This window comes from Paramisgurnus dabryanus, chromosome 1, assembly GCF_030506205.2.
Source record: "Paramisgurnus dabryanus chromosome 1, PD_genome_1.1, whole genome shotgun sequence".
Classification (NCBI taxonomy): domain Eukaryota; kingdom Metazoa; phylum Chordata; class Actinopteri; order Cypriniformes; family Cobitidae; genus Paramisgurnus; species Paramisgurnus dabryanus.
Window position 1 is genome coordinate 40027648 of NC_133337.1, and position 11132 is coordinate 40038779.

At 36.6% G+C, this 11132-nt stretch overlaps 1 protein-coding gene across 5 annotated transcripts; it reads left to right on the forward strand.

The window, feature by feature from the left end:
- Positions 1 to 5665: 5665 nt before the first annotated feature.
- LOC135743129 (uncharacterized) lies at positions 5666 to 10366 on the forward strand. Of its 5 annotated transcripts, none has more exons than XM_073814989.1 (6): positions 5666 to 5684; positions 7732 to 7814; positions 8397 to 8687; positions 8787 to 8807; positions 9037 to 9081; positions 9583 to 10366. In XM_073814989.1, the coding sequence occupies exons 2-6, from the start codon at positions 7739 to 7741 to the stop codon at positions 9858 to 9860; spliced, it is 711 nt and encodes a 236-aa protein (XP_073671090.1). In that variant the 5' UTR covers positions 5666 to 5684; positions 7732 to 7738; the 3' UTR covers positions 9861 to 10366. The 5 variants fall into 5 exon arrangements, with proteins under 5 accessions (XP_073671090.1, XP_065116759.1, XP_065116758.1 ...); XM_065260687.2 differs by lacking the exon at positions 5666 to 5684 and adding an exon at positions 5691 to 5884; XM_065260686.1 differs by lacking the exon at positions 5666 to 5684 and adding an exon at positions 5896 to 5942.
- Positions 10367 to 11132: the final 766 nt, after the last annotated feature.

The following is an 11132-nucleotide window of genomic DNA, read 5'->3' on the forward strand; positions in this document are numbered from 1 at the left end:
AAGTTTCTTCCTTTTTCTTTTTTCCGATCCTGACTCCTGCTGTCTTTTCGGGACCATTTCCAAAAGTTGCCTACTGACTGGCCGTTTCTCAATCCGAAGGCTGCAGCCTGCGCAAGGTCGCATATGCACGCTGCATACGTCATCAAGCCTGGTTTATTTCAGTTAACTGAACATTACATTAGCAAGTCATAAGCATATTACAACAATTTACGATTAACTAAGAATAATAGTTCACTTTATAATCGTTAATATTACGAAATAAGAAAGTTTTGATGACGTATGCAGCCTGTAAATGCGACCTCTGGAGGCTGCAGCCTTCGGATTGAGAAACGGCCTCTGTCAAACTTCGTCAGGCGCCCGCGCGATCAACCGGCACGGACCATCAAAGGCTGGGGGCATACTTTCTAGACTAGAGACATTAAATTATCTCGTTCCCCCTTTTTTGTAACATATACATGGATATAAAGGGCCTAATAATATTTCTATAGACTAATGAAATAATTTCAGCATTATAATTTTTTTCATTAGGCTATTATTTTTGGTGCCCCCTCAGCAAGTGATGCCCTACGCACAGCGCGTGATGCGCGTTATGGGAGCGGCGGGGCTGAGTTTATCCATCAAGAGTTCTGATCTTTGAAGGGCATAGGGATAATCACGTTTAATTGGAGTTGAACCGGACACAACCAACAACATGTGCGTTTGTGCGTAAAGAAAATAGCTCACTTTAGCGCCTTTTTGTGGTTAAATTGTTTAAACTCACATAAGTGTTACAGTAACATTTGATTTGCAAGCCTTTGAAACACGTGCAAATGATCAACTTTCACCCTACTTAAATTTACATATTAATCCGCGAATCGCATGCAACCACACTATGGGTCTTGAGCATTAGAGACTTGGGCTTCAGTAGACTACTTGCTAGTGGCAAGCTTCTCATATCTCCGATGAGTCAACGACGACCGGATGTGAACTTCACAGAGTCTTATTTGACAGAAATCTTGTAAAAGAACAAAAAAAAAATGGTATTAACCGGTTACCATTATTTTAAATAAACGTTTCTGTTCCGGAACATATATTTTTTGAAAGTTTCTGGTTTCGTTTCTGTTCCTTGCAAAACATCAAAAGTTTCTGGTTTTCGTTTTCGTTCCGTGAACCGGTTCAAAGTCTTGGTTTACAGGAAAATTAGTGAAGTAAGAAAAACTGTTGGAGGGCCATTCACCTCTTCCAAAATTTACTGTGGCTGAGGAATTCCCTCTCAATAGCAACAAAGGGCCGCAAGTTATGGATGGGATCCAAGGTGCTGTACAGTTTGACCATGCTGCTGGCTTCTCTAAGCAATTGACACTGGGTATGTGTGCACTGCATTACTACTCATTTAAAAGCTTACCATATGTCTGACTATATTCTACAGTATAGGGAAAAAAAGTGCTCTTATTGAAGCCAGCACACAAAGTTTTCCACACAGATGTCCAAATGAAGTAGACAGAATACTATGAACAAAAACTATTTATAGAAGTTCATGCTTTTAGTTTTTTTTTTAGTTTGAGGCAAACAATGAAGACAATCTGTCTGTGTGTTCAGAAACAGTTGCTGAGGTGATTTCATTCTGTCTTCCACAGAAACTTGAGACCTTAACCTCCATGGTGTGAAGGAATGTAAACTAATGCTTTAAACCAGGGGTGTCAAACTCACTGGCCAAATGCGGCCGGCCCCCTCATTTTATGTGGCCTGCCAGAGCTTACAATTTATTTTATAGCTTATTTTATTCTTATTTAAATTATTATTAAAAATAGTTTTGTTAAATGCAGGAAACAAAAACAAATGTTTGTCCTGACAGTGTCTTTTTTGTTCATTTCATATAATTAAAGGAAAACACAACAGTTCTCAACTTAGTCGAGTGAATACATATCTTTATTCAATGCATGCACTTAATGTTTTTACAGCTCGTTGTGAATGTGTTAGCATTTAGCCTAGCCCCATTCATTCCTTAGGATCCAAACAGGGATGAATTTAGAAGCCACCAAACGCTTCCATGTTTTTTCTCTATTTAACTCTTTCACCGCCAGCGTTTTTAAAAAAAGTTGCCAGCCAGCGCCAACGTTTTTCATGATTTTCACCAAAGTTTAATGCCTTCCAGAAAATGTTCTTCTTTAAATAAATAAACATACAATATACCAAATGAAAGAACAGACCCTCTGCTTTCAAACAAAAAAAAAACGTTTCTTCCTACCTTTAGTGGTTCTTTTGCAATCAGCTTTTGAATATGGGTAGGTTTTTGCAAAAACACCATATTTTGAGCAAAAAGCAAAAATAATTCCATTTTTGTGACGGACTTTTCATAGAGATCCCATCCAGAGCGATCTTTAAAACAGACACGGACATGCAGCAGCTTGCCATAGGGCAATACTTCCGGTTTTAAAAAGTTGCGGAAAATAATAGCGGTATTGCGGAAAGACGGAAAATCTCGTCATTGGCGGGGAAGCGTTTTCTCTTAATTGACGAGATATCTCGTCAATGGCGGGGAAAGAGTTAAAGACTGTTACATGAGTAGTTACATGAGTAAGTATGGTGGCACAAAATAAAACATGCCGATTTTTTTTAAGCTGATATAAACAAATAAGCACTATATTGTATAGCGGAAGACCACTTAGTTTGCAGCACTTCGACCTTGGCGCGCAGTAACAACATCACTTCTGACTACTCGCTCAAACGTCCGCCAATATTATTGCACCCATGGTCAAAATACTGCAAACTATAAGGGTGCATCTCATTTCTCTGTCTTATCCCTTACCCCTCGGTTTTGCGAGTTCATGTGAGGCGAAGTGGCGTACAAATTCTCAGTTTGATCAAGGGTTAGGGCCAAGGCGTAGGGATACATAGCCCTTGAAAAGAAATGTGATTTGGACCACACTTGAAAGAGAGGGGTAAACGTTAACGTAGGAATTTCTCAGGAGAGCCGCCATCAAGATGTTTTATAGCTGAACGTCGAACTGTCAAGGAGTCGCACAAATAAAAGTAACGTTATTTTCAGCAGTTTAATTGATATTATATTATGACACTCATGTTTTATGAAGGTTTTATGAATGTTTTGTTTTGAATCGCTAGTTTAGGCGCTAACTAGTAGCTAAGTTATGCGCTTGTTGAGCTCAGCTCAGGCAATCGATACCACAACCTAAGAAGACGGCATCTTCTATGTTTATGTCAACACTTGTCTGTTTCGGGCTGTAGCGGCAAGGGAAGGTGACACAAATGGTCTTACCCCTTTCCCTGGTTTCGAGGGACAAGGGGAAGACGAAGAGAAAGGGGAAGGGGTAAGACAGAGAAATGAGATTGGACCTAAGTGCTCTTCCTCGGCAAGTTCCGCCATAAAATATAGTTTTTTTATTCGCTTAAAAAAATATTTTGTTCCAACATACTTACTCGTGTAACTACTCATGTAACAGTCTTTCAATTGGGAAAACATGGAAGTGTTTGGTGGCTTTTAAGTTCATCCCTGTTTGGATCCTAAGGAACGAATGGGACTAGGCTAAATGCTAACACATAAACACACACATTGAGTTAAGGTAAGAACATTGAAAAACGGTGGTGTTTTCCTTTAAGGAGTGATAATATTGATTGAATGTGCAGAGAGCTCCACACCCGTACTCTCCAAACTAAGCACAGTGGCCATTTCTCAATCCGATGGCTGCATCGTCCTGGGGTTGCATTTCTAGACTGCATACGCTATGAAGACTGTCTATTAACAATTATAAAGTTGTCTTTTATTCTTAGTTAATAGTAAATTGTTGTAATATGCTCATGACTTGCGAATGTAATGCTCAGTTAACTTGAATAAATCAGGCATGATGACGTATAGAAGGGTAGACTGGGTACAGTTGAGACACCTTAAATAACTTGCGTGCGCAGCAAGCACAAGTTGTGATTTTGCTGTGCACATGCATATTAGTTTCCTCTTTGATCGTGGGAAATTAGAACAACGGATGCATCTCCCTGCTGAAAAAAACAGCATCAAACCAGCATGATTTGAAACAGGTGCAGTTTGGACACATCTTCAGTGAAGGACAGGGTCATAGGGTGTTTCGGGTCTTTGATCTTCATACACCTTTACTGTCCCCTAGCTGGGAGGACAGGATGGAGGAGGCTTTCGAAAGGAAGAAGGCCAAATATCTTGAGTTGGTTCAGGCATGCAGAAAGAGTGGATGGAGGGCCCGCTGTGAGCCAATAGAAGTGGGCTGCAGGGGCTTTCTAAGTCAATCTGTGCATCGGGCATTCAGGCTCCTTGGCATTAAAGGGTTGTGTGAAAGAAGAGCCACTAAAAACATCAGTGAGGCCGCCGAAACTTGCTTTTTTTGAGTCAGATGTTACGTCCTTGCTATGTGCTCTGGAAACTTTAACTGGTCTATGCTGGTTTAATACTGGTTTAGCTGGTGGTCACCAACATGCCAGCACCAAAACACAACATATGCTAGTCTTGCTGGTATGACCAGCATGGGATGCTGGTGCTAATGCTGGTTTGGTGCTGGTTTAGCTGATGCTAATTCTGGTGCTGATGCTGGTTTGGTGCTGGTTTAGCTGATGCACCAAAACACAACATATGCTGGTCTTGCTGGTATGACCAGCATGGGATGCTGGTGCTAATGCTGGTTTGGTGCTGGTTTAGCTGATGCACCAAAACACAACATATGCTGGTCTTGCATGCTGGTTTTTGCAGCAGGGCTCCGATCCAAAGATATCGGCAAAAGTTTTTTTCTAGGTAAGAAGTTAACTTCACCATGCACACTCCACGATAAATAGCTTATTGTCCATGTGACTGTTAAACGTTACTGGTATCATCACAAATGTTATTCTGTGCCCTAAAAACTGGCATATTTCATGATATTGTGTAATGCATGGTTATTGCAAAATCTTCAGAAATGCACGAGGTGGCCAGGGAGTACAGTTGAGAGACACTTTCTCATGACATTACATGAAATCAGTGAGAAAGTGACACCCGAATCAGTTTTTTCCTTTGTTGGTTACTGTTAATTTTGACATTGTTAGTGTTGTTAGTGGAATATGTTTCCATTTGTACTGTTGCAATATCTGTTCATGAAATATCTTGTTCCTGTTTTATACATTTTAACCAGTGCTAATTAAAATAAAATGAATGAATTTCAATGGATGAATAAACAAACATGTTGCCAAGATGTTATTTTCTTTATTTGTCTTTATTATATTTGCAATGAACGGTAGTTACCTTTACATCATTAATAATGGGTGTCTCAACTGTACCACATATACCTGTAGGTACAATTTAGACAACGTTGAGACAAAAAGCACCTTATTTTTATGAGCTAATAGTGGAAATATCAGGGAAATACTAATGGGTAATATTGATTGATATCTTAGTCTACAAGCTAATACAATTTCGTGTGGCATGTCATGTGGAAATTCACTTCTTTTCAGTATCTATTTTTGTGTGAAAAATCTAAATGCAACAGTGTCTCAACTGTACCCAGTCTACCCATGCACCCTGCATATGCGACACGCAGGCATCCACATTTGGATTGAGAAACGGACAGTATATCTGCAGTTTTCAGTATCTCTCTCTCTCTCTCTCTCTCTCTCTCTCTCTCTCTCTCTCTCTCTCTCTCTCTCTCTCGATCGCGCGCGCTCATGCGCGTATTCGTCAAAACGGATACATGACGGTAAAAGGTCGCAGCAAGATCATATCTAGCGAGGAAATGTTTATCGTCTCGTTTACACAAATGGTTTGCGATGTCCAGCTGGGATTAGCTACACAACGCGTGTATTTCTGCTAAATACGCGAATGACGCTGACGCATCTGAATCGATTCATTTTAATGAACGATTGAAACTGATCTGTACAACACTCAACTCATGAGACGGTAAAAAATTACAGCTTTTTGCAAAGATGGCAAGAAATTATGACAGTGAGAGTGACAGGTGTGTCTGTAAATGTATGGCCTGTATATGTGAAGGAGGTTGTAAAACTCTTTATTGGTATCTGAAAATGCCTCTCATTTTATAACCTGCGCAATGAGGGATAACACAAATGAAATGCAAGTGTGTTTGATTGGGGTTGGCACAAAACTCTGCAGGACACGTACAGTAGCCCTGCAGTACCCAAGATCAACGCCTGCTGTAATCTGATTACATGGTCATGGGTACGTAAAAAATGATGTCCAGCATACCCAAACGGAGTAAGTGTGAAACAGATGTTAACTCTGGGTTACTTAGGCGGGTTGACTGAACTAACTCTTAAATTGTGTTTTGGAACCGACAGAGAAAGCAAGTTTGGGGTTCATCAACCCCAAAGGGGTTAATCTGATGGTAAGTTAACCCTGCTTTCTAGAATACAACCCTGATCATACTAAGATAATAAACAACCTTAAATTTGCATACCATATTTGTTTAATATGTGCTCAAATATGATGAATAGATTTATTGTGAGTGAGCAAGCAGCTTTAAGTTTCAAGTTAATTTAATGGAAAAATAATGATATCCCTACTAAAATATCCAACAAAAGACCAGCATAAAATAATGACGAAAGCAGTGACGTTTATAAAAAAAAAGGTTGGTGTGTTGTTGTTTTTTTACAGTATATGTTCTGCAGCTAGGAGGCAGTGTTGAATTAGTTTAACTCTGCATGAATGGAAAAGTTTGAGAGACTCAACACGAGTTTATAATTATATCATAACTATTTACTCATTTTGAAAGTGAAAGTATTGTTAATGTTTAAAAGATTGAGCGCACTGGAGTAAGATCATTGTGACCTTAAACCTCCTCATGGTGAAGACAAATAGTAAGTGGACACTAATGTAACCAACCTTTAACCAAACTATGAAAATCATTGCATTTACATTTACTAACACATTACCGCATTCAATAATATTATGAGTGCGTGTTTTATTGTATTCTTTAAACATGTGTAAATATTTCTGATTAAGATCTTGATTTGTTTGAATGGTTTTGTTGATTATGTCTCTGTTTCTTTGTTTTCATAGACTTAAAAAATCTGTATTTTAATGTTGATCTTGATGTTTTATTATACAGATTGTATTATTGTGCATGGTGTTGCTAAAGCGCGAATTGTGAAATCGTATAAATATGCAAAAGTTAAACACTGCTAACCTGGTAATAATGGTGAAGCGCTTTTTCTAGGCTACAAGGTTACATCGGGCTTCGGGCTATGTGTGTTGTTTGATGTCACTAAATGTGACTGGCCTCGGATTTAATCAAATAATATGATATCAAAATAACACGAACATAAAATAAGATTGTGGTGCGTAATTGTTTTTAATTGTATGTGCATGACTAAACTCATGCGTCGGAAGGAAAATAAAGTGGGTCCAAAACATTACTGAAGTAGATGCCGTTTCTTGTATTAGGCTATATTTCTTTTACAATTGCTTGTATAGCCTAAAAGCTGTGATTAGCCTACATTATTGTGTCGCGGAGTGCGATAGTGATAAAACACGGAATGGAGTTTAGTTTATATGGACTATAAATGATTTGAGGAAGCAGCAGCGTCAAAGCTGTAGCTAAAAAGCGTAACGGAGTTTAAGCCCTGAAGTGAACAGACAGACGCAAATTAGAAAAAAGTGAGTTGGTCCAATATCATTGGTATTAAAAAACACGTATATTGGTTCCGACGCCTTACTTGACCTTACATTTTTATTGAATTGTATATATATATTTTAATTTCTAAATTGATATAATGTCTTTATAACAGGAGCTGGATGATGGGTGCTTTTAATGTTGGACTACTGGTCCTGCTGGTTTGGACTTTCACTGCTGTCTGTGAGGCTGATGATGGTAATATAATAAATTCATATAAGAAACTCTGAATTACAGTTAGTCACTTTTACTGGTGAAGTTTTTATGGTCCGTTTGTTGGTTTAACAGTGTGTGACGTTGAAATCACTTCAGTCATGTAACAAATAAACACTGTCAAATCATATAGTGCTGATTTCTTCCTGTTAACTCTCATGATAAAACTTAAGTGTGTTTAATGCTTTATCTGAAGTCTTTATCTGTACATGTGGGTTGAGGCTTTGTGTGAATGTATTAAAGTTACATTATCAGCTGATCTGGAGTCAGTCTTGTGTTGACAGTTGAGATGATTGAGTAATGGATCATAAGTGAAGAAAAATTGAAATTGTTTTTTAAATTAATTTATATGACCGTAATGATGTGTGTTGATGTTAATATTTGCTCAATATAGTATTTTAAGTTATATTAATATTAAAAACTGTCACAGATTTACGTGTAAATAGAAAACCTAGTTGGATATAATCTGTAATCTTGTTGTGTTGAATAATTTGATTTATTATGTTACAAATGATTATTTTTGTTCAGTTGTGTACATCAAGTTTAACATCGTCTGTTCTTTTACAGATATCGCAATTAACTGTGAAGATGTGACTGCACCTGTGGGAGATAAAATAACTCTCACCTGCAGATTCTCTCATCTGAACGAAGGATGCTGCGCTAAGTGGTACAAGTTTATTGATACAGCAGCAGCTAATGACCCAGACATCTGTAGAGAGAACTTCATAGATGATCCCTGTAAAAAAGAGAGATTTTCATGTCTTTACACTGCAAATAAAGCCATGACAACAAAATTCAAATTCTTTGTACAAACCAACTGTGGAGGAGAGACAACAGAATTCAGTGTGAACATAACAGGTACAGTTTAACAGCTTTAATGTTGTTTATAATGAAATAAATCCACATTTGTACATCTATCATGACTCTATTAACAGTGATTTTAAAATCTGTTTACAGGTCCTGATACAGATGACGGAGGTATTCATTCATTCAATATGATCACTGATAATTCATGTCAGATTAAGTTCTGCTGTCATTAAAGCAATTTAAATAGCAAATGTGTAATAAATTCTGAAATTCATGCTAAATATTCAATTAAACATACTCCCACACAATAATGTTGTATTAGTACTGGTATATAAACATTGTTTATGTTATATATTATACTGTATTGGGGTTTATTAACAGTGTTTTTATAATCTGTTAGCAGGTGGACCAGACAGTGTCAAAGATGAAAAAACTCCTGGCCTAGGTATTAACTTATTCAAGTAATTATTGATCACAGATTAACTCATTGGAGTTGACAGTTTTAGATACTTAATGAAATTTAACTAAGTTTGGGAGGAGCATGGTCATGTGATCCAACCAATCAGCGCAAAGAGGTGCCTATAATTAGTAGTCCCTCACCTTTGTTTCTGACAAATTTTTTGTAGCAGCCCTCCTCCACCTCACTTTCATCTAGTTTCATTTATCCCAGTTAAAGAGGGGGGACTACCCTTGGTTCGGGCTAAAATTCCGAGCTCAGGCCCTCCCCTCGGACAGCACGCCAAATATGCTTTATCTCATTCCCTATTGATTACATGTTAATGCAAACTTGTGAAACAAGGTTTAAAAAAGTACTTATTGTGTGTAACTGATCAAAGCAGAGTTTCCAAATAGTGAGATAATATATATTTCACTTAATGATACAGTAGCACACCTTTAAATGCACCTCTAAATATATATATATATATATATTTTTTTTTTCAAAAAGATAATTCATCTGTTGCCGTCATCATTGGTCTCTTGGGCTGTTTCATCATTGTGATCGTGGCGTTGATTTTCTGGATGAGACGGAAACCATCTAGATCTCCACATGATTATGATATGGGTGTTTCTAGACCTCCACAGGATTATAATATGTGTGCGTGTGAAAATAACACCATTGAACCTTCAGATAGAGAAGCAATGTTGAAAGAAACATCAGTGAATGTTCAGATAGAGAAACCACAGTGTCAGTGTAACTGTAACCACAACATCACATCAAGCTAATATTCATGTTTTAACTAAAGCTCATGCAGGATTATGAATCTTTAATGTCTTTTAAAGTCTTTTGTGTACCAGATCAAATCTACTGACTGTTGAATGATAAACAACAGTAGTGAATTATTGTAAGACTGTGATTGTATGGTTTAAAAGGACTAAAGCTCAGTTTTCTGTGTTGTATATATTTCTGTAAAATATGATTGTTATTGATCTGTGAACTGTACAGAGTGTATTGTATATACAGCTTTAATGTCAAATGACTTGTGCTTCTTTCTGCATAGGAAATCATTTTAAAATAATCATGTGACCTGTGAAAACTTAATACTAAGATGCACAGACTAATCTTTTGAGTCTCATTTATCAAACGCTTCAATCGCTGCATTTGGTGTTGGTGATGTTAATGTCTGTTTTAAAACTTTCTGCATCTTTAAACTAATTTTTGTATCCAATCATGTTTGTGATTATATTGAAGTTTTGGGATGACATGAATAAAGTTTTGTGATACTCTGTAATGACTAATGTCTGATCTTCTTTACTGTTTATCTTTATAAGTTTTATTGTATTACAAATCATATCACATGTTATCAACAATTGCTGAATGTATTGTAATGTATTCTGAAGTTTCTGTGCCAATGCTCTTCAGTTTTTTTAACACTTTAGTTTATCAATCTTTGTATAAACAGATTTTCTACACTGTAAAAAAATCGTTGCTGCCTTAATTTTGTTGAATCAACTCGGATTTACAAGTCATGTCAACTTACTTTTATTTATCTTGACAAGAGATGAGTTGCTACAACTTAAACAACGAATTTGACTTTTTTCAAGTTATAACAACTCATCTGTAGTTAAAACAACTCATAGTCATGATAAATAATAGTAAGTTGAAATGACTTGTAAATCTGAGTTGATTCAACAAAAAATTTAAGGCAGCAAATAATTTTTTTTACAGTGTAGACTTTAATGATAAAAGATGATATAAACATCTTTATTAAAAGACTGAGATCTTCACAGACATAAGGATAAGCATAACAACGCTTAATGCATATTTAAAAAAAAAAATACCCAAAAATGTCTTTAAAATGAAACAATGAAATATATTAATATTACCATAAACTGTAAATGCCCAAAAGGTATTACAGGAACATAACATTTAGCCTACTGAATGTTACAGCTGAATAAAAGTTTAAATGTAATGTAATGTTATTCATGATCTTTTGTGATTTCTTAATATGCTTTAATTGTGTAAATCATAAAAATATTTTAATTTAAGTTACAAAA

Excerpts from the sequence above, each read along its gene's own strand:
- LOC135743129 (XM_065260686.1), top strand. The coding sequence starts at position 5,911 with ATGGCAAGAAATTATGACAGTGAGAGTGACAG. Across the intron at positions 7,815-8,396 it reads TGTCTGTGAGGCTGATGATG|ATATCGCAATTAACTGTGAA; the intron begins GTAATATAATAA and ends GTTCTTTTACAG. Across the intron at positions 9,082-9,582 it reads TGAAAAAACTCCTGGCCTAG|ATAATTCATCTGTTGCCGTC; the intron begins GTATTAACTTAT and ends TTTTTCAAAAAG.